This window comes from Papaver somniferum, unplaced genomic scaffold (assembly GCF_003573695.1).
Source record: "Papaver somniferum cultivar HN1 unplaced genomic scaffold, ASM357369v1 unplaced-scaffold_70, whole genome shotgun sequence".
Lineage (NCBI taxonomy): Eukaryota > Viridiplantae > Streptophyta > Magnoliopsida > Ranunculales > Papaveraceae > Papaver > Papaver somniferum.
In genome coordinates, this window is record NW_020649860.1 from 744,086 (window position 1) to 770,704 (window position 26,619).

Sequence of the window (26,619 nt, forward strand, 5' to 3'; positions counted from 1 at the left end):
ACTAAATTAGCCTCAAGTATATAAGAGGCGTCACCTACCTTTCTCTCGTTCAGACGCCATTATTTCATTTCCAAGGAGAGAGAAAACAAATCTCACTCACCTGAAACAGAAAGAAATCTAGAAAAAAACCCAAAAAATCAAGAAATCTTCCTGAAATCTGTTCCAAAACAAAGATCGAGATCAAAAACTATTCATCATTTGCTAACCCCTAAATCAGAGAAACAGATCGAAAAAGTTTCAGATTCAAAAACCAAAAAAAATCAAAAGAAACAGTTTCAGATTCAGTTTCAGATTCAAAACCTAAATCGCCGTTGTTACTGATTCCTGTTGATGAAATACTCCGACGATTAATCACTAGGTAAGTTTTGATTTGAAGCTGTTAGTTTTGATTCCTGTTGTTACTGATTCGTGGGTCGAAAATTTCTGAACTAGGGTTTGTAATGAGATTACAACAAACATAACTCATTCTGACTGATAATTCCTTTTACAGATCGGAGAAGGAGAACAATCGTTTGTGCATAAAATCCATGAAATAACTGATTAAATAGAAACAAAGGTAAGTCATGGATGTGATATAACTGATTGATTTAGTGGATTTCATTTCTGAGATGTTACTGTTTGAAAACCCTAGAAACTCTAAGTTGAATTGCAATCAACTAACTTGATTTTATTACTACATCAACTGCAGATTCAGAATCAAATTTCTTTTGGAATAAAAATGGTGAAAGGAAAAATGAATCCCCCTAGAAAAGATGATACAATTACAGGTACTAAGTTGTGAAAACTATTGTTGTCATGGTCTCATGTTTATTTCTCATATAATGCTTGTGAATATGTAATTACACAGACAAGGACATGTGTAACTATAAGTTACACACTCAAAATGTAACCACTGACTGTGTTGTGGTTTGTATATTGATTGTGTAACTATAAGTTACACATACCAAGTGAGCCTGTCACCACTGACTTGCCTAGGGATGTGTAACTAGTAGTTGCACATAAAAAATTGGTTGTGTTTAGGATGTGTAACTTGTAGTTACACATAGAAAATTGGTTGTGTAAATTAAAGTTACTCATTAATATGCATGTGTAAGTTAAAGTTACACCTTGTAGAATGTCTAGGATTGAGTGTGTAACTTGTAGTTAAAATCTACTAACTGAAGAAATTTAAAAGTTTCTAATGTAAGTGATGCTTTTGAATGTATAACTACGCAAACAAGGGCCTGTGTAACTTTAAGTTACACATTCAAAATCTCACCACTATGTTGTGGTTTGTATATTGAGTGTGTAACTTGTAGTTACACATACAAATGAGCCTTGCAGAAGTGGCTGTGTAACTTGTAGTTACACATCTTAACTGTGAGTTACACATTCAAGATGTTACCAATGACTTGCAAAGTGGCTGTGTAACTATAAGATACACATTGAAAATCTAATCATTGACTTGCCAATTGACTGTGTAACTACAAGTTACACATGCATAATAACATAACTGATTTGGCAATTGCCTAGATAACTAAAAGTTACACATGCAAAAATATAACTTATGACTGTATTGTGTTTGTAAATTATAGTTGGACATAAAAAAATGACCCCTTTAAACCTTCATATGCATGTAAGTTAAGGTTACACAACACATAATAGAATGATTCAGTTTGTGTACTTGGCAAATACACATAGTTTGTAACATGATTTTCATTTTGTAGTTAAAAACGAGTGTATTTGATAAGTACACAACATACTGACTCATGCTATTTTTGTGTGTGATGTGTACAGGAAACCTAAGGCAGTCGTTGAATGCAGTAAAGGATTTAGTAAAGGTGATAAAGCCTATAGGACTGACTGATAGGGCTCATAGATATCTTAGGAGAGCTGCTTACGGAGAACTCGTAATGATGTATTACGATGACTATGATACAACTGTACCAACTACAACAAGACAGATAACTACCAACAAACACGGCGTCTTGAAGCTCTTGAACTGCTTTGACATGGATTGTGAGACACCATGTTCATTCAAGTTTGCTGATGATAAGATTATAGAGTCTACACCGGCAAAGCTGGCTGGTATATTTTGCATGCAGGGGATTGGAAGCAGAAAGGGTCAGAAGCTGTTAAAGTACTATTGTCCTAGTGATTTGACTGACAATGTTTTATACAGCAAATACTTCACCGATATCAAATCTACAAAGCATCAGACGACGGTGACTAAGACAAACATTTTAGAGAAGATAAAACAACTTATGGAAAAAAGGAGAAAAAGTGGGAAAAGAAAGAAAGTTGATGAAAAGGATCTAGTTTGCATGATAGATATTTATCTTTGCTGTGTATTGTTTTTTGGCGACAAAAATGCCAATGGAGTGAACGCGAAATATCTTAGTATCGTTGAAACTTATGATACGGTGCTCAAGGTGTCGTGGCCTGATTTAATACACGAGCACTTGTTTGAAGAGATTCATACTAATCTTAGTTGTTTGTCAAATGTGAAGGCTTGTGTGCAATACCTACTGGTAAAAAGCTTGTGTGTAATTTCTATTCCAGAAGTTTTAGTGTTACGTGATGGATATTTTTGTTCAATCGACTAATTAAAATTTATATGTTGCAGTTATTGTTTGCTGAACACACGCCAGCAGGATTAATCCCGAAAGTTGAGAACCACGAGGAACATATCCCGAGGGTTGGGAGATGGGATATATACCAGATTTCTGATTACATTTGGAAAACAGACATGACACAGTTTTCGGTAAGTGTTATATGTCAGTTGGTTTAGGTTTTGTAAATTTATGGTAATGTTATTTAGATAAAACTTTGATGTAATCAAAATTGTCATGTGTAGCTATAAGTTACACATTTAAATGTGCTTGTGTAATTTATAGTTACACATGCAAAAGATAACACAAGTGAATGCAACTATAGGTTATGTAACATATATATCCTGTTTGTATATATATCCTGTGCTTATGTAACTATAGGTTACACATTTTATATGTATATCCACTTTACATTAGATATATCTAATGTGCTTATGTAACTATAGGTTACACATATAAAATGTGCTTATGTAACTTTAAGTTACACATACAACCGAAAAATGTATATTTAGAATGTTCAACTGTTTTTTGCAATCTTTTTTAACCTCTCCATCTGTTAATTGCATCCAACTCCTAGCTTTGTGGCGAGTTTCACAGCTTTGAGAAGCAGCTGGGTATATCAACCGTGGTACCCAGCAAGGACGACCTGCAAAGTTGGCTGAAAGCGCAAACTATTGAGAATAGCCATCTGAAAGAGCAACTGCAAGAAAAGCAAGCAATGCTTAAAGCAGTGTATGCAATTGCAAGAGAAGGGATATCAGAAGGGGACCTTTCAGGAACAGCGGAATTCAAGGTTCACAAATTTAGTTGCCAAATTATGCAAGCAATGGGTATTGATCCTTACAAAGTGACCCAGGAAGAGTTTATGCAACATGAAGATGATGTACATGGAGGTACTGAGCATGGAGCTACTGAGCATGAAGAAAGAGTTACAATTAGTTGAGACAGAGCAACAAGGAGATGGAAGTACTGAGCAAGAGAAAGAGAAAGATGACGCGGAAACTTCCTTCCATGAAGAATGTAAGTAGTTGTTCATTTTTAATATGCTTCTTTAACTTGATAGAGGTACCCAATTAGTTGACACTAAGGTCTTTGAACCTTTTTAATTTCATATTTTACTTGTTCATTTTTAACTTGCTTGTTTAACTTGATTAGACTTAATAAATGTTGAGTAAACTGATCATATGGATGTGTAATCCCTAGTTACACATGCCACATGCATGTGTAACTTCTGGTTACACTAGTTAGATGCATGTGTAACTCCATGTTACACTAGGTATCCATGCCATATTCATGTGTAACATGAAGTTACACATATTAGTTATCCAAGCCAGTCGATTACACATGATATATTCTTCTTGAAATTTTATTAAAAAAATTTAACATCATCATCATCATCCTAATTCTCGTTTCAATACTTGTGCAGTTCCATGTATGAGCCTTGCAGCTGGAAATACGCCAACAATTCTGCAAGCTCAAACTGCTGCAGAGGGGCACAAAAGACCACTCAGGACATATAGTTCGAGTATGAAGAGTGTGACAACTTGCAAGACTCCACCAAAGAAAAGGCCTGTCGCAAAGCAAAAGCCCACTCCTACAAATAATGTTGATGAGGAGCAGAAGAAAGATGTTGAAGAGACACCTGTTACGGATGAGGCACAGAAGAAAGCTGCAGATGGTGGAGTTGTGGATGGGGCAGGTGATGATGTAGCTGCAAAAGCCGTAGGTGATGATGTTACTGCAAAAGTCAATGAGGATACACCTGCAACTGTTGGTGACGGTTTGGTTATGACTGCTCCAACTCAGCCAACTCCTGGAACTTTTGATGACAGTTCTGCTTCAACACAGTTTGAGGACTCCATGGTGATAACTGCTACAACACCGCAAACACAGCCTGACAATGCTCAGACCTACAGGTTGGTGCAACTAGGAGCTAACCCCGATGATATGACGAATGTTGAAGTGAGTGAAATGATAGATGAGATCGTCAGCAACATTAACAAAACTGAACATGGACCCGCAGTGACGGAGAATGCAGAACCTACCTCAACTGGTAACCACTCTTCCGTTCTATGTTTTGTTTGTAATGGAAGTGTAACTTCAAGTTACACATTGTAAAAGGCATGTGTAGCTTGAGGTTACATACAGTGTGTTTTGTTTGTAATGGAAGTGTAACTTCAAGTTACACATTGTAAAAGGCATGTGTAGCTTGAGGTTACATACAGTACATTATTATTTTGGCTTGTGTAACTTTAAGTTACATACATGTGCTAATTTTACTGAGATTCTGCCTATATTTGTTTGCGCAGCTACAACGCAGGAAAACGTTTTTAGCCTTGGATTAGAAAAAACTCCAAAACCTGCAGGAGAGTTACTGAAGGAAGCTGCAATACAATAAGAGAAAGGCAACCATCATTCATACAACAACGTGTGCTGAGGAATAGAAAAATCCCAACACAAGATCTGAAACAATATCAAAGAAATTCAAAGAGGATTAAGAAGACAGCTAATGAAGAAGAAATGGCCGCAGTTCCAGAAGTAGAAGAAGATAGAATGGCTGAGGTTGCTGAAGAGATGATGGAACAATGAGAAACGATGTGAAAGGTTCAGAAGTTATCGAAAGGCTGGAAGGCGAGAAAAAGAATAAAGTGCTTGAATATTTCAATACTCATCCGAAAACGTAAGTAGCTTGACTCCAAGTAGGCTTGATTCTGTTATTGATTGTTGTATTTTACTACTTGATTCTGTTATCTTGATTGATAATAGTTTACTTCTTTGTAATGCAGAGACATTACTTGGATGGAACGCAAAGAAGATGGTAGCGAGCTGTTTGATATATCTGGAGAACTAATGATACAGCTTACAAAGAAAGAATCCTTCTTGGAGTCAGAATTCATCGACTTCTACATTAGCAGATTGAGGACGAAGATGAACTCTAACAGCAAGTATGACAAGGCGATATTCCTGTCGCCAAAAGCATACGTAAGTACTTCGATATATTTAAAATCTTATTGCATTTATAATGTGTAGTATATGTTGTAAGATTATGATAACATACTCAAGATTTTTTTCCAGTGTAAAACCCAAGGCCCTATGTGTAACTTCTGTTTACATAATCACTTGTTCATTTGTAACTTTTGATTAAAAATGTGAGTTTGACATTCCAAATGGTTTTTGCAGATCTCTTACTTGAAGGATTACGAAGAATTCAAGAAATTTTGGATTCCGAAGCTTGCGAAGGAGTATGTCAAGTACAAGAACGATGCAGTCAGACTTTTCGCCCCAATGTGCAACAACAACACACACTACAACTGCTGGAGTATGACTTGAGGAGCTCTAATCCTTGGTCCTACATGAACTCGTCAAACGTTAAGGAACTCAAGGGTGAACACCTTCTTCAAGCCAAGAAATATGCATTTGCAATTACTACAGAACTGAGACTCCGCTGTCCTTTTGCTCTTGGGATGAATGAAAATGCCAAGAATCTCAATGCGCCCCCACAAGGTACAATTCCTGACTGTCTTCCATGTGTATGCAATTACATGAAGATCAGGATGAAGAATAAACCACTTGACAAAAAATTAACCTCAACTATGATGCTATGGTGGACTGACAAGCTGAACCGCATGAGAGGAAGCATGCTATACAAGATTCTTTCGGATCCATCTAGAGATGTGTAAAGCAGTCATTAGGATTAGAAAAAATTCTATACTCGCAAATATGTTGTTAGCCACAAACAGATGTTAGACTTGGAAAATATGTTGTTAGAAACTTTTAAATTTCGTCAGTTAGTAGATTTTAGCAGTTCTTAGTTTTGCAAAATATTTTTGGGTTGAAATTCTTTGAATTAAAAACTTTTATCTTGTTAGAACTACTACTGCTGTGTGTACAGGTTTCAGAAAGTATGCAACAGGTTAAGTAACTACACATCTTAATTTGATGCAGAAAGTGTAACCTGAGTTTACATATACATTTATCATGTGTAAGCTAATGTTACACATCCATATATTTGAGTGTAAACTGAAGTTACACAAGCCATTGATCGGATTCCCAATAAATCAAAATAAAGTTACACCAGCATTTATCATGTGTAAGCTAATGTTACACATGCATTCACAGCAGTGTAACTTCCGGTTACACATCCATATATTTGAGTGTAAACAAAAGTTACAGAAAGCATTTGACCACTGATCAGACGTATACAATAAATCAAAAATAGAATAAAATGCATTTCAACTGTGAACTGACAAAATATAAAATCTGAATGAATCATCCTTACACATAATCAACGTTGAAGAAAAATAAAAACGTTTGGTCCATGAAAACCAACATGAAGAAAACTAAAAAAACAAATAATCAAAGATAAATAACAATCAAATCATTAGTTGCAGAAATGAATTTTGTTAGGCTCAAGCTAGTGGGGTGTGAACTTCCGAGGATTCCTGCAACCTGCCTTGTTGTGACCTGTTTCCTTGCAGTTGCTGCAATGAACTTTCCTCTTCACCTTCTTCTCGTGTTTACTTATAATCCTTTTCCCTGGTGGTCTACCTGGTTGCTTCTTCACGGTAGGTGGGTTGACGGTGTCGTCTGGATGATATTCAACAGGCCTGTTGTAGTTGGGAATCGGCTGGATGGCATGCATATAAGTCTTCCTAAAATAGTCGCTTGTAAAATACGGTGAAATGAAATCAATAGCCTCACGTTTAATCTTGCGTATGGCTGCAAGAGCATGAGCACAAGGAAAACCATATACGCGCCACCTGGAAGAAAACAAAAAACAAATCAAAAATCAGTTAGTTGCACATACAAATCATAAAACACTCAAAATTAGCTAGCTACAGGTGCATGTACAGGATGTGTATCTTTAAGTTACACTTCAAAATAAATTTGTAACTATTATTAACACATGCATATATCTAATGTAAAGTGGATATACACATTCTTAAAAAAAAGAACATACAAAGAGAAGAAAAAAGCATAAGAAACCAAACCTTTGACAGGTGCAAGTCTCGTGTTCGAGGTCCACCATGTGAGACCTTTCACTAATAACTTCAAACACGGTAGGACTAGCAACCAATACTTCCCAAGCCAAACCTTCATCTTGAAGAGCCACAAGCTTTTCTTCATACTCAGGGGTTAATGGAGTCATCATATTAGCACCAATTTCACGACGCTCCGCCATCAAACACATTATTTTCCTCCTAATCTGAAAAGGAGAAAAAAACTCATCAATGCATAAAGTGACAAAACATGAAATAAAAAGACAACAAAACAACAAAACACACACACACTCAATTAACCTGATCAAGAAGAGCAGATGCAGGCATCTTCTTGTGAACCAGAACCCAGCTATTGACTGATTCTGCTAGAGTACTAGATGTTCGTCCATACCGACAACCTTTGAAATAGGCATTCGCATATGCTTCAGGTGGGATTGTCTCGATGTAATCAGCCACCCAATCGCAGTTCAAATCTCTAATCTTCTGTATGGCTTTCGCATGGTTTTCAGGTGAGAGTGCGTATGTCGCCTCTCGGAAATGGTCCATCACAAGTGAGTACCTAGGATCTGTTGCAGTGATGGGTATATTCTTCGTCAAATGATAGTAGCATAAGCTGTGGAACCCATCTGGATAAACAAGTGGAACACCTTGCAAGAGTCCTTCATGGCGATCCGAAAGGAAGGTGATTGGCCTCCCATCACCAACAACTTCTTTCAAATTCCTTAAAAACCACTCCCAGTTGTCGATCGTCTCAGAATCGACTAGTGCAAAAGCAAGGGGGGAAAATCCTACAAAAAAAATTGTGCATAATCGAAAGAATAATAAGTTTCACACATGCTAAAACAAATATGTAACTTAAGGTTACACATGCTAAAACAAATATGTAACTTAAGGTTACAGATGCTGTTTTCTTAGTTACACACTGAGTAAAGTAATGTGTAACTGAGAGTTACACATGTGTAACTGTTAGTTATTTGTCAACTGAAGTTGTTCATCAAAAAAAAAACAAATAGAAAAAACATACCTTTACCACCATTGATCCCAGTAGCTCCCATCAAGCAACCTTTGAATGTACCAGTAAGGAAAGTAGTATCCAAGTATACCATTGGACGACAAAACCGGTACCCTTTGATGCATGCAGCAAATGCGATGAAAATCCGCTGGAACTGTTTATTTTCACGTTCAAACTTTATCACACTACCAGGGTTGGTTTCCCTTATAGCATCAATATACCATACCAAGTGCGAGTAGGACTTGACATCGTCGCCATAAATCGTATCATAAACCTTTTCCCTAGCATTATATGCCTGGTAGTACTCCATGTTGATCCCATAGTTGGTCTGGAAATCAGCAGCAATTTGCTTGGGCTTCTTGTGAGGATTTTTGCGAACTTCTTCCTCAATCAAACTAGACGAGAAGCTGGTGGAGTAAGTTTGGTTCAAGTTGCGTCCACCAGCACCACAAATGTGCTCAGGGTTATAAGACCTGACATGAAGAGATTCATACAAAATATAAACAATTCAACCAAAACACAATATGGTGCCAAAAACATCATGTGTAAACCAAAGTTACACATACTGTAACAAAACATAACATATGCTAAGCATTAGATGACAGAACACGGAAAACCTACCTGAAACATTTCGTTCCTTTCATCGATAGAAGCTGCATGGAATTTCCAGCCGCATTTTTCATCTGCACACTTAGCCGTGAACCTAGAACGCTCATTGTGAGTTACAATCATTTGGAAACCAGTGCGAAGACGATACTTGGTAAAAGCAACCCTGACTTGCTTAACTCCTTCAACAAACACATGGCCAATATCTCCAAGAACCTTGGGCCAACCATCCGATAACAAAGGTTTCGCTGGCTTACTTTTATCTTCCAAATACATTGCAACAGTAAGATTGTTTGTGGACGAAGACGTACTACTAGACCCATTAGAAATAGAAGAATCTGCCCTAGAGCTAGAGGAAGAGGCCACACGAGGAACATTTTGCAAGAAAATATCAACACTGGTCTTCTGTTTACTATTTGTGATAGATATAAGAGCTTGCAAAGAAAAATCACAGTCAAGCGGAAAATCTTTCCCACTTTCTCGAAAGAAGAAAGTAATACCAAGTGGAGTAAACTGCTTCCATTCCTTGCAAACTTGTTCCTTAAACTCATCAAGTTTGATATCAGTATTAACACGCAGGGTAATGAAATCAGAAAAGTAGCGAACAACAGCAATGCAACTAACAGCAGCGCAACTAACAACAGCCATGACAACCTGAAAATATCAAATACACAATAAGAATATCAAAATTTGAAAACGAACGCAATTCACTCGGGGGCGTTTCCCCCTCGTGAGAAGTATATTCTATGCGGCAAGCTAAATATAAGTAAAAGATACAGATGATACAATTGTTTACAAATAAAACATGTTACAGGACATATATATGTAACTTCAACTTACACATTCTTAAAATACAACAGGATATATATGTGTAAACTAAAATTACACATGTTGTAACTAAAAAAACATCTGCATCTTCCTCACACATGCTTAAAAATACAAAGAGGATATATATGTGTAAAATAAATTTACACATGCTGCAACTAAAAAACATCTGCATCTTCTTTAAGCATGCTTAAAATACAACATGATATATATGTGTAACCTCAAGTTACACATACTGTAACAAAAAAAACAGCATGTATACAAATCAATTTGAAGTTGTTTTTTTGAAACAAAATTGTTTCTTCATACTTCTCTCAGTATCAACAAAAAGTAAAACAACAAATTAACAGATCGCACATGAAAGAACAACAAAATAATTCAAAAAAAAAATTGAAAACAGATCTGAAATCAAAAACAACATAAAATTCTTACCTATATTTGTTGTTTTCTTTCTTCTGAAACAATGTTTATTTTGTTCCTCTTCTCAGTATCAAACAAACATGTGTAAGCATCAACAAAAACATGTGTAAGTATCAAAAGTGACAAAAATAGATCGAAACGGTAAAATCAAAATCAATTGAATTTGAAAACTAAATCGAAATCACAATTCGTACCTATTTTGATTTATGTATTCCCAACTGTCTTCTTCCTCTTCTCAGACTCAACAAATTCGAAACAGAACAAAAATCGTAATCAGTAGAAGATCGAGATTCAAAAAATCGATGAGAAAACTAGTGAATCAAGCAACAGAAAAGCTAAAATCGAACAAACCTATTTGTTGTTCATCAATGCAGCTTCACTATCTCGTCAGATCTGAAAAACAGACGAATACACCTCAACGAATTGAGAGAAAATTCGTTTTCTTCTTCTTCTCGTTTATGTTGTTCTTCTTCTCGTTTTCTTCCTATCAAATTAACGAAAATCAGTATGAAACTATCAAAATTCACGAATTCGTCTGAAGAAAAATCTCCAATTCTGTTTCTGAACGAGAGCGGAGAGAAGAAAGAGCTGAATCTGATTTGGTTTTCAGTTTCTGGTATGTATAAAACGTCTATAAATAGGGAAGGTTAATTTCGGTATTTTTACTTTTATTAAAAATCCTGATGACGTCAGCAATCCGGGAAAATTGAAAACCAGGCCCCAAAAAAAAAAATTCTGGGCCTAGAAATATCAAAAACGGAAAGTGTGGAGTTGAGGGTGTAAGATCCATTTTGTGGGGCTTGTATATGATTGAACCCATATAGTAGGGGGTTCTAGTATTTTTCACTAAATTTTTTTGATTTGATTGGGAAAGAATTTTGATGCTAGTAATTTTCAAACTCAGGTCACCGATATGATCACTCAATAACTTTACCACTGTACTACGGTGACATCCACATAGAGAGCTGCTGCAAACCGAATGTATTGTCGGTCTCGAGCCCGTAGTAAACTGCCAGCCAGCCCTAAAATCAACCTATTTCTTTAATAGCATATCAAGAAGAGTGGGACTTTCTTCTCGAAATTAGGTTTTCTTGCTTCTCTAACCCGAAACCCTAATTCCTTCGGTTGTCTTTGTTTCATAGCATATATCAAGAGAACAGAATTTTCTACTCGAAATCAGGTTTCTCGCTTCTGTAACTCAAACCCCTAATCCCTAATTTTGTGAAATTCAATCATGAATAACCGTTTTGATAACAGATTCAATGATCCTAACTCTTACCGCGATAGAAGAAGGTAATAATTAGTTTTTTTTTTTCAGTGTATTGCACCGTTGAATTATGTTGTTGTCTTCTGCAAGTCTTACTATTTCTTGTGTGAATTAATTCATTCTAATTTGCAGCGGCCTAATGCCTCCAGCACCGGGGCCACAGCAATATACGTCGTACGTTCCTCCTCCCGCGAATACGGCTCCTGTTGGATATCTACCATATGGAGGAGGATATTCTTCTGGAAGAGGTGCTGGTAGTTCAAATTGTTATCATCATTCTGGTGGGAGAGGAGGATTTGAGACAGGTAGAGGTGGTGGTAGTGGAGGAAGAGGAAGATTCTTGGACAGAGAAGACAGAGGCGGTGGACGAGGTTATGGGACGGGTGGTGGTGGTAGAGGGTTTGATTTTGGCCGTGGAGGTGGTGGTGAAAGGACAAGACAAGAATTGAATAATGCTGCTCTTTTAAATCCTGTAGAGAAAAACCTCTACATAGAGAGTCCTTCTGTCCAAGCAATGTCTGATTATGAAGTTGTAAGCTATCGTTCAAGGCGTGATATTACAGTGGAAGGACACGATGTTCCCAAACCTATACAGTCTTTCCAGGAGGCAAATATTCCAAGTAAGAATGCCATTTGTTTTGAAAAATTGGATTTTCCTTGATTGAATGTTTAAAGTGGCTAATCTATATAATTGGTTTCAAACAGGTTTCCTTCTCGACGTGATACACAGATTGGGTTTTGCTGAGCCAACACCTATTCAGTCTCAAGGATGGCCAATGGCTTTAAAGGGTAGAGATTTCATTGGTATCGCAGAGACTGGTTCAGGGAAAACTCTGGCATATATGGTTCCTGGAATTGTTCATGTTAGCGGACAGCCTCGATTGAGTTAGTGTTTTTTACTTGACATAAATTACCTTTTAGCCTCGATTAAGTTAGTTTGTTACTTGGCATGTGATTACTTTTTTTTACTTGGTTTTTGTGGATTCTGTACTCATTTCTTTTTCCTGCATACATTGTCTCAGAACAAGGTGATGGTCCTGTTGTGCTGGTCCTAGCACCTACCAGAGAGTTGGCTGTTCAAATTCAAGAGGAAACTTCAAAATTTATAGGAAAGTCACATATCAGAAGTACATGCATATATGGTGGTGCACCAAAAGGACAACAAATCAGAGCTCTTCGAACAGGTCTCCCCGGACGTTGCATTTCCTTGAAATGTTTCGATTACTTGTTATATATTTTAGTCTGACAATTATGTTTTATATACGATCAGGAGTTGAGATTGTAATCGCAACACCAGGGCGGCTAATTGATATGCTGGATTCTGGCCATACAAATTTGAGCAGAGTAACATACCTTGTGCTGGATGAGGCTGACCGCATGTTGGACATGGGATTTGAACCTCAGATCAGGCAAATAGTTTCTCAGGTATGCTTTATCCCATGACCTGTAAGGTTAGTTTCTGCAGTGACTAAAGGTCAGCAAAGTTTATACCGGCTTTTGTTGATTAACTCGTATAGATGAGCCTAATAAGCGGTTGAGATTTATATGGGACATTTTGCAGTCAATAATCCAGTGGCCTTCCCATCCTGATATTGATTGTATTATAAACCGTCTATAGAGTTTTGAAACAGTGGATTAGACAAACTAATCCTTCGGCTGTGTTACGTAATTTGAGCCTTAGATCAGGGAAATAGTTTCGCTAGTATTCTTTGTTCACCGTGAAATAAGCCATGTTTTAACTTGTTGAAATATAACGTTAGTTAATAAGCTAGTAAGCTGCGGCCACTTCCTAATGGCCTGGTATCAGCTTAAATAAGCTAGTAATCTATGTGCCTACGGACAGTTCCTAATGGCTTGGTATCAGCTTAAGATTACAATGGGACATTTTGTACTCTTAGTCGGTTAATTCAGTTTTCTTTTCTTCAGTTCACAATATACTGTTGTTTCCGTTGATGGATTTGATGCAGGGGCATATTATGACCCTTTAGAGTGTTTTCCTATTTAGGACGTTTGCTAGTTTATCTCTTAAGAAAGGGCGTTTCTGTCCGTTAGTATTAGGGTTTTCTCTTTTTAGGTTTTGGTTGCGAGTATAAGTAGGTTATTATCCGTCTCTTAGAGGGCAGACTTTATTATTGATTTTAAGAAAATAATCGTTAGATTATCTATGAGTAATTTGGCTTCTAGCCCTAGACTCAATTTATCAACGTCTTGTTGATTTTCTATCGTTCTATTCTTTTATTTTCTGTCTATTGTTAGTTTATGCCCTATGTTGCTAGCCTAACTTCATCAATTGGCGCTAGAACAAAAAACCCACAAACCCTAGCTAGCTATAATGGCAGGAAGAGTTAGAGGTGGTGGTGGAAGAGGTACTCAAACTTATCAAGCAGAACTTAACGAGATTAGAGTTATAGTTGACACCATGTTGCCACGGTTGGAAAGGCTGGAGCAGAGAATCGTGCGACGGTTGGAAAGCCTAGAGCGACAGAGACGTGCGAGAGCCCGAATGGAGATACCGGAAGGCTGACGCAAACCTTTAGATTCACCAGAAGACGTTTCTAAAGTATATCAACATGAAGACACAGTAGTCGATGAGAATCTTTTTCATAGACGTGTTATTCGAGAGGCAACACCATTCTCTTTGTGTGAGAGTGAAGACGACCTTCTTGTTGTTCGTGAGGAAACAACATTCTCCTTGTATGAGAGTGAAGAAGATAAAGTTGTTGTTGACTGGGACTTACCACCAGTTTACGATACTTATCCGGAAGATGAAGATCAAGTTTTGCTTACTTCAGATTGTGATGATCCTTTTGTCGGGAAAGACACAAGCATCGTAAGTATTTCTGTTGTTTATAAGAATCAAGCTATATATATGGTTGACAACCTTAATGCAAGTTCAGATTTCTATAAGTACAATGAATAGTTTATTCTTAAAGGAACTTGTGGAGAGAATTGTACCGGTAAAATTCGTGGGCGAATTTTCTCTAACAAAGGGAGGAGTATTATGGTGGAAGAGTTACCAAACATAGTAAGTATTCCAGTACTGTGTTATGATAATTCTATTCATGAAACTCTAGATTCACGTGTGGCAGAGACTATCAAGTTTTCTGAGAAGGAAACTTGTGCAGAAAATTATTCAGGTAGAATTCGAGGGGGAATTCTCTCGAACACCGGAAGGAAATTAATGGCAGAAGATTTATTAGGAAATCTTGGAACAGACATGCTACTCAAGCACAATCTACCTCAAAAGCGGTGCTCATGCTGGATATGTCGTCGATCCAGTACCAGTCACTTTGGACCAACAAATTGAGGAGGACAGAGAAGCTTTTGTTGACGACAGAAGACGTACCCATCATGAGGTATGTGCAACCTTCAACAAGAAGAAAACAATGGGTACCAAGGAAGTTGTGCTACAGCTTGAATCTGGAACACCAGTTTCGGACGGCATAGGAATCTTTAAGGATGTTCAGAAGCAAACAGAGGAGGTGAGTACTTATGAAGAAAGTCGTGGAAAGCATCTCTGTGTCATTTCAGTTCATCAATTATGTAAGAAATTGGGTGGTGAAGTCATTAGAGAAACACTAAAGAAGGTAAAGCTATTTGCTGCTATAAGTAACACAGACATTCTCACAGAAGCCATATGAAGAAGCTGGCTCATAGACTTCTGTCACATAAGAACAGAATTGATGACCATGTAAAGAACATATTGGCAGAACGAAAGATGGAGAGGATGGTCATCTCTTCGACATTGGTAAAGGAGGACCAGACAAGCTTGGGTTTGTATGACATGGTGATAAATTTGTGGGGCAGTATCAAAGTAAGGTACAACCTTATGCGGTCAAAGAAAGAGCATATCTCAACAATCTTGTTGCGTGCAAAACAATGGTTCAGGTTTGTATTTGTTATCCTAAAGAGTGTAGTCACCTTTTGTCTGAAGGTTCTCACTGCAGCCTTATCTATAGTTGCTGTTCAAGAAGAGTCGAATCCGAAAGAGGAACTAGTGATTACCAAGCCAAGTCATTTATCTGTTTTATATGAAACAATCAACAAGAATAGTGGGCAGTACATAGATACTCCTTGTACTATTCATAGGTGTAGGGAACTTAAAGAAGGAGTTCAAATTATGGCTTTTGTTTTTGATCGTGGCAAATCAAAACAGAAAGCATACGACGATAAGCTGATTAGTGTGGTTGTTCTGATTGCAACTGTTGGCATGAGTACTCTGCAGTTCATAAAGACAACAAATACTGAACAGTTGGGTCAGAAGTTACTAGGAAGACAAAGGAGAATTTGGTTGCTTGCTTGCCGTGGTTCGACAATTAGCTCTGACTGGAGATTAGTATGTGCTGAATATCAAAGTGGGGTGATGGAATTAATTCTTGATACTAGCATACCTAAGTCGGGAATCAGAAATGAAGATTTGGGTTTCGTGTTTGATCGTGGGAAAGTAGCGCGGATATCCTACGACAAAGACAACATTACTTGCTCATTGCGTTTCAGGATCTCTAAAGCTTTGGGTTTTGTTTTCGATCGTGGGAAGGCCGAAGTGACAACAAAGATATGCAGAGTTCTTGAAGCTTCCAATCGGAGCTGAGAATTTTTCAACCTGGGGTGGTTGATGCAGGGGCATATTATGACCCTTTAGAGTGTTTTCCTATTTAGGACGTTTGCTAGTTTATCTCTTAAGAAAGGGCGTTTCTGTCCGTTAGTCTTAGGGTTTTCTCTTTTTAGGTTTTGGTTGCGAATATAAGTAGGTTATTATCCGTCTCTTAGAGGGCAGACTTTATTATTGATTTTAAGAAAATAATCGTTAGATTATCTATGAGTAATTTGGCTTCTAGCCCTAGACTCAATTTATCAACGTCTTGTTGATTTTCTATCGTTCTATTCTTTTATCTTCTGTCTATTGTTAGTTTATGCCCTATGTTGCTAGCCTAACTTCATCAGGATTAGTGAAGGTTAGACAAACTAATTCTTTGGCAGTATTACGTAAGTAACTTGTAACAGTGCGGGTGACCTATTTAACTAGTATCTTTAGTTCACAATGTGATCCTGTAGTATGATATTTGTTAAATCCTAGCTATGATATATGAGATATGGACTGTGATGGTTGTCCAGCTTCTGCCGTCTTCCTTGTCTGTTTCTTGGATTGGAAATTTAAAGGAACCATTATATTTCCCTGTTGCAAACAGAAACTCATGTCAGTGTGTCTAACTAAGTATGTTGATCTGCTTGTAATATTCAGATGCGAACTGATAGACAGACGCTATACTGGAGCGCTACATGGCCTAAAGAGGTGGAGAAGTTAGCAAAACAGTTCTTGCATAATCCCTACAAGGTCTGTGACTCAGTGTGGATAGTACTTACGATTCATGAGTCTCTTTAAGCTTATCGGATAGGATGTTTTACTTGGCTTGTTTGATTTGTAGGTGATTATTGGATCGCCGGATTTGAAAGCCAATATGTCGATAACACAAGTTGTTGATGTTGTCACAGATATGGAGAAGTACAGTAGGTGGGTCTGAGTGATTGTACTTGACTAGGTTGATCATATATCTGATCATTTTGTTGATGGCTTTTCTTTACGACACTGTCTTCCAGGTTGATGAAGCTTTTACAGGAGCAGATGGATGGAAGCCGGATTTTGATATTCTTAGAAACCAAAAAAGGATGTGACCAGGTCACCAGAAAGTTGAGGATGGATGGATGGCCAGCTTTATCTATCCATGGTGATAAAAGCCAAGAAGAAAGGGACTTTGTATTGGCTGAGTTCAAAAGTGGCAGGAGTCTTATAATGACTGCTACTGATGTAGCTGCACGTGGTCTTGGTAGGATCAATATGTATTAGGAGTCATAAATCAATTCCTTCGGTGTTGTTCAAATGTTGAAGATTGTCGAGTCGGCGAGCTGCTTACCAGCTCATGTTACATGGACACATGGAGCAAGGTCCATGAAAGGATCCGCAAAAACGGCTCGGATTGTTCGAGAGATCATGCAGTATATAAATTTTATGGTTAGGAGTTTAAGTTTTGTATACTCTCTCAGTAAGGCTCCTATATCAAGTGTCTAAGTAACATGGTTGAAGTTATCGCTTTAGTGCCACCTACCACATGTTGGAAGCTGGTTATTGTGGCAGCTCAGTCGACTCAAGAAAAAACATGTTTAAGTTGGTTTGGTTTTGAACAGTGGTGGTGCTGGTCCTTATCCCTGCAAGGTGAAGGTGGGCACATTTACTCGTTGAATGTGTTTCTTATATTTCGTCCAGAGCTGAGGAATGCAGGGATAAGGGGGACAGTTGCGTATTCTTTCTTTATTTCGTTTAGTTTAAAGCACATAAAGAGGTTAATGTTTACTAACTTTGCCTTGATGTTTGCAGATGTGAAAGACATAAAATGTGTGATCAATTATGATTTTCCGAAATGCCTCGAGGATTATATTCACAGAATTGGTCGAACAGGGCGTGCTGGTGCCAAGGGTAAAGCTTTCACCTTTCTTACAGATAAAAATGCTAAGATTGCCAAGGAGCTCACTAAGATTCTACGAGAAGCCGGGCAAGTGGTGAGTCCCTCATTAGCTGCCTTGGCACGATCAAGTTACACCAGTTACTCTGGTGGAGGTATGTCTTGTTTCTTTCCCCTTTGTCTAGTCTCCATACTTCAAGCATAATATGTAGTTTACTCATAATGTGTGTGTTTGCACTTCCTCCTTATCAGGTTCAGCGCGTAGCTTCCGACAAATGGGTAGAGGTGGTCACTCGTTTGGCAGTCGATCGGGTTCAAATACTATCCCTTTAGGGACAAAGAGGAAGTGGTAATTTCCATTCTGTGTAGAATTTGGACGCTAACTCAAACATCTCGTGTCAGTAGCCAAATATTTAGAAAATCCAAATTGTAAGACTTCAAAAAATATGCACAACTATTTGTTTTGGTTAACTTAAGTAAATTTGATCCTTACTAGGACCTTATAATCAAGGTGTTTGGTAATTTCATTATGTTAAAGAAGGTGTTTAGTAAATGTTGATCCTGAGGCTTCTCAGTAGGAACCAGGAAAGTGTGGATACCACATAACAGGAAGTTTGTATGGGTAACATATTCCAAAGCAGGTTAAAGAAGGTACTAACTTTATGTTTGTAACTTTATCTTATTCTTCTTCCTCTCGTGTTTTTGCATGTACCATCGCTAGTTATCTAAGAATAAGAAAACAATTTGTTTTGCGTGCAAGAAAATGTACGATTTGTTTTGCGTGTATCATCGCTAACCATCCAAGAAAAAGAACAGGAACAGGATTTGAATATCCAGAAAAAGAACAGGAACAGGATTTGATTATCTTAGGAAAGATTTGTATTTCTTTAAAAAGGAATTTTTTTATGATACATTGGTCGTCTCTTGGAGAGTAGCTTATTAACTTTTTTTTTTATAGATAAAGAAGAATGAAACCTCAACTGACGATCACCTCTGGGTTGGAGTTGCTGAGCAAACTGCCAGAAACCCTTTGGTTTGCGTCCAAACCTTGTGAAATAGTATTAGCCATTACATTTGTTGGTTGATAAAATCTAAAACGAGAAGGGAAAATACTGTCGATAATGTACGGGATAATACTTGTTACAGTAAGATGGTCCCAAGACCCACCAAAATTACAGTCGGTGCTATATTTAACAAGGTTGACTGCTAAAAAGATTTCCTTGTCATTTGTTGTGCTCCAAGTTCCAACTTCAAAAACTTCTTTTCCGTCGTAATCCAGAGAGAAACGGGCTCCTATCTTGTCTGCATACATGCTCCTGATTAGCTTGATTATTTGGCAGGAGTTGGATTCAAAATCCATTCTGCTTCCTAATGTTGCCGCCCAGTTGTATGCCTCCAGAGCCGCCTTTTGTTTCACTTCCTCATCTGAACTTTTCCCAAACACTGCTCCTCTTGCTCCCTGCAATGTCCTGTATGATCGAAAAGGATTAAACCCATACCATAACTTCCGGTGGTAGGGTTTAGATAGATTGCCACATTTATTTTCAGAGTGAAGAGAATTGGTGGCATCCTTCTTAATCTGAATTCAATTGTTTGATTTTCAGCCTCCTCTTTGGAGTAAGACACATTAGAGAAGTTGCAATTTTTCCTGTCAAATGCAGCTTTCTGGTAGTTTATGTAATAGATAATATTCCTAGCTATCCTACCAGCATTTGGCGTTTTCTTTTCAAAATTCAAATCACATCTGACTTTCCATATGTGCCATATGACAGGAGCACACATCTCAGCCCATCCCATTGAGTGGGTCATGTGACTTTTGATGTTTAGAAGATCTGTTAACCACTCATGGAAGTCACACCTATTGTTGAAAATTTCATTTGCTTCAAAGTGGAGTTCTCTCCAGACTTGTTGAGCAAGAGGGCAATGGATGAACAGATGTGATATGGTTTCCTCTTGACAATTGCATATTTTACAAATTTTGTCAATATAGTGAAGGTGTTTTCCCATTCTAGCTCCTGTTGGTAAGATAGAGTGGGCAGCTTTCCAAAGGAAAACTTTGTTAAAAGGGGAGACAGCTAGATTCCATATGGCAATCCAATTTTTTGTTTCTCTTTTATTGATATTTCTGTGTTAACTCTTTGTAAAGAGATTTCACAGAGAACTTTCCATCCTTTGACAATGACCAAATAACTCTATCTTCCTAACCAGTATGAATGTTTGTGTGTGTTATTTTCCTAGCAGTATGAGAGTTAAAGATGGTGAGAATCAATTGTAAGTTCCATTGTTGATGTTCATTCATTAGGTCAGCCACATTTTCAATATTTGGGGGGCAGTTCTTAGGTTTACTGATTAGATAATCCGAACCTTCAACCCAACTGTCCTTCCAAACATTGATTTTATTGTCGTTTCCCACTAGCCATTTTCCATACTTTTGAATGTTTGCTATGCCAACTAAGATGCCTTTCCAGACCCAAGAGTCTGTTGGTTTTGGTATTGCAGACATGTGCATAATATCTGAATTTTCAAAATACTTGGCATGCATGACCTGAGCACCCAAGGTATCAGGTTGTTGAAGCATTCTCCATCCAAGCCAAACAACAAAGAGGGGGGCAAAAAAGTCAAGGAGAGATAAAGTTACGAAAGAGGCGATTTTTAAGTCGACGCTGACTAAAGTCAAGGGATTTTCAGATCGATATTTGAGATTGATTCTCAGATTTCTCATCCTCCAGTTTGATGTTGTTTCAAATGATCGGTGTTGATTAGTAAGTGGTGTTTCTTCTCTCTTTTTTCTGAATTTTTTCTTAATTTCCATGGCTTCTGGATCTCAAATGGTGGAAGAAGTTAGGGTTTCTGGTGCTTCTATATCAGGACCTTTGAAATCTCTTAAGTGTCTGATATTCTCTCTCGGGAGAAGGATGAGGGGATTCATGATCCTTTACCTTTTGAACTCCTTCTTTGATTGAGGGCAAAAAGATGATGGTCTTTACATAGGAGGAGATAAAGGAAGATATTCGTAACTGTGAAGATATGGTTGTTGGTTGCTTTGTTGGAAGACGATTGGCGTTTCAAGTGGTGCAGAATACTGTTAAGAGAGTATGAAAATTGAAGGGAGATTTCAAGATGACTCTTCATGGAGATTCCATTTTTGTTTTTGAATTTCAGTCATCTGAGGATAGAATTGCTGCTTTAGAACATGGTTGTTTCTTTATTGGGGGTCAATTATTTGTTGTTAGACCTTGGACATTGTTGATTGAGCAAGAACTAACTGAACTCAAGACAATTTCCATTTGGATTAACTTAAGGAAAGTGCCTTTACATTTGTGGAATGCCAAGGGATTGAGGAAGCTTGCTAGCTTCATAGGAGTTCCTCTGATGTTGGATAAGCAGACAACAAATAGTTCAAGAATGGACTATGCTAGAGTCTGTGTTGAAGTAGTTGTGGACTCTGATTTCCCAGCATATATTGATGCTATGGTTGGCAAGGTACAAATCCAGATTCCAGTGGAGTATAGCTGGAAACCTCCAAGGTGTAAACATTGTGGAGTTTTTGGCCATAATCAAGAGAAGTGTGCTTCTGCAGCTGCTGCTGCTAAGGTTGCAGCCACTGCAGCAGCTGCTAAACTGGTGCAAGGGGTAATTGGTCAAAAAGAGAATGGTTCAAATAGTCAATAAGTATGGCAGGTAAAGACATTGAAAAGAGGAAGAGGTCCAAATAGAGGTAAGCAAGACATGGCTATTAGTGAAAATGTTACTGGCAGTTCCAGCAAAACAGGTTCTGGCAAGGAAGGGCAAACAACTGCTTTGCAAAACAAGTTTCAATATCTATCTGGCACTGATACTGATGAGGATATGGGAGGGTCTATGTCTTCTTCTTCAAAGGATATTGAAGGAGATAAAGAGGGAGTAGTGAATATGGAGGTGGTTGTTTTCTCTAGTGCACCTCAAGAAGGGAATGAAACAATTGATTCAATGGGTAATGAAACTGGGGGTTATGTGCTGTCCCAAGTTGGTAGAATTGATGAAGGACAATTGGCTGAAGAGGGGGGAGGAGCAAGATCTCATTTTCTGTCAAAGCCTAGTAATGTGAGTAAACCTATCTTGGGAGTGAAAGGAGCAGGGAAACCTGTTAAGGGGAAGAAATCTGTCCCTCCCAACCTTTTAAATGTTTAGAATAGGTTTCTGGAATACAAGGGGTTTAAATGATCCCTTGAAACAAGTAGAAGTTAATAGATTCATTAGAAATAACAAGCTGAGTATTGTTGGAATTATTGAAACACATGTTCAAGAAGCAAATAAAGACAGAATTAGAAATAAAATTTGTCTTCATTGGACTTTCATTGATAATTACTCTTTAGATGGTTCAGGTAGGATTTGGGTGGGCTGGGACCCTCAAGAGGTTAAGGTGCAGGAAATTCACAACTCTTCTCAAGCTATATTTTTGGATGTTGTGGATGTGAAAAATAGGGATTTTGTTACTACTTTTGTTTATGGCAGTAATGATGCCATAGTTAGAAGACATTTGTGGAATGATTTAAGTGCTTTTGCTGGTTACAATGTTAAACCTTGGGTTTTGCTGGGGGATTTTAACTCGCTATTGGTTGTTGGAGATAAAGTGAGGGGTGCTAATGTAACCCCAGCTAACTATAAAGACTTCTATGATTGTTCTCAAGAAGCTCACATATTTGATCTGAGGTACAATGGAAGCTTCTATACTTGGAGCAACAAACATGAGGGACCTGATAGAGTTGCCTCAAAAATTGACAGAATTATGGTTAATATGGAATGGGTTGAAATGTTTTCTGATTCCAGTGCTGAATTTCAACTACCAGGGATTTCTGATCACAGTCCAGGTGTGTTTAGTATATTTGAAGGAAGATATCATGGCCCCCCTACAAATTTTGTAATTTTTGGGTGGATGAGCCAGATTTTATAGATATTGTAAGACAGTCTTGGATGGAGCCAATTTAGGGCAATCCAATGATGGTGCTGGTCAATAAACTTAAGAGATTGAAGAAGATTCTTATTGATTGGAAAAATGAGAGATTTAAGAGAATTTATGATCAAGTTCTAGAAGCCAAGAATGCTATGGATACAGTTCAACTACAGTTGCAAACCTATCCTTTGAGAACTGATCTTGCTATTAAGGAGAAGGATTGTGTTAGGAATTATGCAAGACTACAAGTATGAGGATTCCATTCTTAAGGAGAAGTCTAAGGTTAAATGGATGGAAGCTGGAGACTCTAATACTAAATTTTTCTATAACTCCCTTAAAGAAAGAAGGTCAATAAATAACATTCTAGTGTTGAATTCTAGAGGAAATGTGAGACTGGAAGAGGATAAGGAGATTGGTGCTGAATGTGTGGATTTTTTTCAAACTCTATTTGGGGCTTCCACAAATCAGGAGGATACTTCTGAAGTTATTGATGATCTACAGTTTGACAGAATGGTATCTACAGAGGATGCTGACAAGCTTATGCTGGTTGTGACTAGAGATGAAATTATTGAAGCATTGGCTTCTATCCATTCTTCTAAAGCTCCTGGGCCAGATGGGTTCAATAGTTATTTCTTCAAGAGCACCTGGGCTATTACTGGTGATGATTTTGTGAAGGCCATTAACAATTTATTTAGATCAGGTAGGCTTCTTAAGGAAGTCAATAACACCTTTATTACTCTAGTGCCTAAATGTGATAATGCAACTTATGTCTTGGATTTTAGACCCATTGCTTGCTGCAATGTAATTTACAAGTGTGTCTCCAAAATTATTGCCTCTAGGATGAAGTTCATATTGAAAGGGTTAGTGAGTTCAAACCAGTCAGCTTTTATCTCTGGTAGATCTATTCAATACAACATCCTTCTTGCCCATGAGATTGTTAGAAACTATCATAAGTCTATTGGCAGTCCCAGGTGTGCTCTTAAAATAGACCTCCACAAGGCTTATGATTCTGTCAGTTGGGAAGCAATTGCTGCTGTGATGAAAAAGTTTGGTTTTCCTGACAAATTTATTGAATGGATTCTTGCTTGCATCTCTTCTGCCAAGTTTTCAGTTATGATTAATGGATCACCATATGGTTTTTTGGAGCTCATAGGGGGTTGAGACAGGGATTCCCATTATCCCCTTATCTTTTTGTGATGGTCATGTAGGTCTTCAGTGGGCTCTTACAAAAACAAGTTACTAATGGGAATTATGGTATTCATCCTAAATGCAAAGCCACCAAACTTACTCATCTGTGCTTTGCAGATGATGTTCTAGTCTTCTTCAAAGAAAATATGCAATCAACTCAAGTTCTATCTCAAGTAGTGAAAGATTTCAGCAAGTTCTCTGGGATTATGGTTAATTGTGATAAAACTTCCCTTTTCTCCTCTACAGTTGATCATAGGGATCTTGATTCTATTATTGCTTGTCTAAGATGTGCTGAAGGAGAGTTACCAGTTAGATACTTGGGTGTCCCACTGATTTCTACAAGACTTTCTTATTCAGATTGTCAGCCACTCCTAAGTAGTGTTACTAAAAAGGTGAAGTCTTGGAAGGCAAAGCACTTAGCTTTTGGTGGGAGAATGCAACTTATCAAAGTAGTTTTGAGTGGTATGGTGTATTTCTGGTTTTCATGCTTTATCCTCCCAAAAAGAGTAATTAAAGAACTCAACACCATATTCAAGAGGTTCCTATGGGGGATCAGATCTTGGTAAAAAGCACAATCCCATCAGTTGGATTCAAGTATGCACTGTGGAGAAAGCTGGTGGGCTTGGTATTAGAGATTTAGAACAGACCAACATTGCAGCAAATCTAAGACACATCTGGGATATTAATTCTGGTAAAGAAACAATATGCACTCAATGGGTTCACCTGAATCTCATTAAACAAAGATATTTTTAGGATTTGGTGACTCTTCAGGACTGTTTATGGAGCTGGAGAAGAATTTTAGAGCTCAGAGAAGTTGCAAAACAATTTATGGGTACTTGTTTGGGGAATGGTGCTCAAACTAACTTTCTATTTGGTTTTTGGCATCCCAAAGGTAGACTGTGGGATTGGCTAGCTGATGAATGCATGTGCTCTTTGTGCCCTGACAGGAAGAGAAGAGTAGCTGAGTTTATGTTAGAAGGACAATTTGTGATTCCTAATGGATCCCATGGAGCTCAATGTGCTTGCGAGGATCTTCTACAGTCTGTTGAGTTTGATGTTAGAGATGAAGATAAGCCTATCTGGAAAAGAAGTAAAACAGGGGATTTCTCCATGAGGGACACTTTCAAAGCTTTATTTGGAGAGGTAACTGAAATTGGGTGGACTAGGTTGGTTTGGTTTAAACATAACATACCAAGACACTCCTTCATCAGCTGGCTGACCCGTCACAAGAGACTGAAGACTAGAGCTAAACTTTTGAGATGGGGGATTGTGGAGAGTGTTGTCTGTGTCTTATGTGAAAATGGAATTGAAGATGAAGAACATCTTTTCTTGCACTGCATTTACTCTAAGGAGATTTGGTAGGGGCTATTCATTAAGATGGGAGTAAGCAGGGAGCTCTCAAATTCTTGGGATACTGAGCTCTTATGGTGTCAGAACAATTTCTTAGGTGAAGGGGATGTTACAACAGTCAAAAAGCTTTGCTTAAATAGCTTCATTTATCATGTGTGGATGGAGAGGAATAACATAATTTTTTCCTCTAAGAAAATGACTTCTGCAGGGGTGAGCCACTTAATTTCTATGGATATCAGACTAAAGTGCTTAGCTTCTAAACTTACTGATAAGGATAAGCCTGCCACAAGAAGGTTCATGGAGGTTTGGGGTATTGAATGCTCATATAAGATTGAGAGGGTGGTGGAGTGTAGTTGGCTTTATCCTGCTGAAGATGAGGTCATGGTTAATATAGATGGGTCCAGAAAAGATAATTCAGGAGGCAGTGGAGCTATCATAAGGAATCATCTGGGGGTAACTCTTGCTGCTGCTTGTGGAGGATTAGTACCTGCAACTATCACAGCTCATGAACTGCAGGGAGTAGAGGTTGGTATGAAGTTGTCAATTATCAACAATTACAAAAGAATTCACTTATGCACTGATTCCTTTGAGGTCTATAACCTGTTATCTGGTAATTCTACGCATGCTTGGAGTGTGCTGCATATTTGGAGAAGAATACAACATTTGATCAAGGAGTTTACTTTTATTAGATATTCCCAAGTGTATAGAGAAACAAATAAGGCTGCTGATAGGCTTGCAGGTAGGCACCCTAGAGAAAATTTTGTTACCATTGATATAAACAGTTTTGATAGGGAGATGCTTAGCATTTTGGATGAGGATAGACAGGGGAAGATTTATCATAGGAAGTAGTTTTTTTTTTTTTTTGTTTTCTTTTTTTGGTTCTTAGTTTGTAAGGTTTTGGGTTCTTCTTAAACCCGGCGGAAGGTGTCAAAACCAAAAAAAAAAAAGCATTCTCCATCCCATCTTGGA

The 26,619-nt window shown here is 37.8% G+C and overlaps 3 protein-coding genes and 1 long non-coding RNA gene across 5 annotated transcripts; all 4 read left to right on the plus strand.

Annotated features, from left to right (window-relative positions):
- The first annotated feature begins 324 nt into the window (after positions 1-324).
- On the plus strand, positions 325-2,663 carry LOC113343969. Of its 2 annotated transcripts, none has more exons than XR_003357528.1 (4): positions 325-358; positions 491-556; positions 689-767; positions 2,606-2,663. It is a non-coding gene; the product is annotated as an uncharacterized LOC113343969 (long non-coding RNA). The 2 variants fall into 2 exon arrangements; XR_003357529.1 differs by lacking the exon at positions 2,606-2,663 and adding an exon at positions 1,777-1,805.
- Positions 2,664-2,728: 65 nt separating this feature from the next.
- Positions 2,729-4,989, plus strand: LOC113343981. The gene is made up of 5 exons (XM_026588049.1): positions 2,729-2,743; positions 3,169-3,384; positions 3,485-3,611; positions 4,018-4,644; positions 4,901-4,989. Exons 1-5 carry the CDS (start codon positions 2,729-2,731, stop codon positions 4,987-4,989), a joined length of 1,074 nt encoding a protein of 357 aa, XP_026443834.1.
- Positions 4,990-11,511: 6,522 nt separating this feature from the next.
- LOC113344012 (DEAD-box ATP-dependent RNA helicase 20-like) lies at positions 11,512-18,851 on the plus strand. Its single transcript, XM_026588084.1, has 10 exons — positions 11,512-11,747; positions 11,854-12,341; positions 12,427-12,606; positions 12,744-12,905; positions 12,992-13,146; positions 16,964-17,056; positions 17,148-17,233; positions 17,320-17,546; positions 18,095-18,334; positions 18,432-18,851. The coding sequence occupies exons 1-10, from the start codon at positions 11,689-11,691 to the stop codon at positions 18,530-18,532; spliced, it is 1,791 nt and encodes a 596-aa protein (XP_026443869.1). The 5' UTR covers positions 11,512-11,688; the 3' UTR covers positions 18,533-18,851.
- A 2,448-nt stretch (positions 18,852-21,299) lies between these two features.
- Positions 21,300-21,851, plus strand: LOC113343983. The gene has a single exon (XM_026588050.1). The coding sequence runs from the start codon at positions 21,300-21,302 to the stop codon at positions 21,849-21,851; it is 552 nt and encodes a 183-aa protein (XP_026443835.1).
- Positions 21,852-26,619: the final 4,768 nt, after the last annotated feature.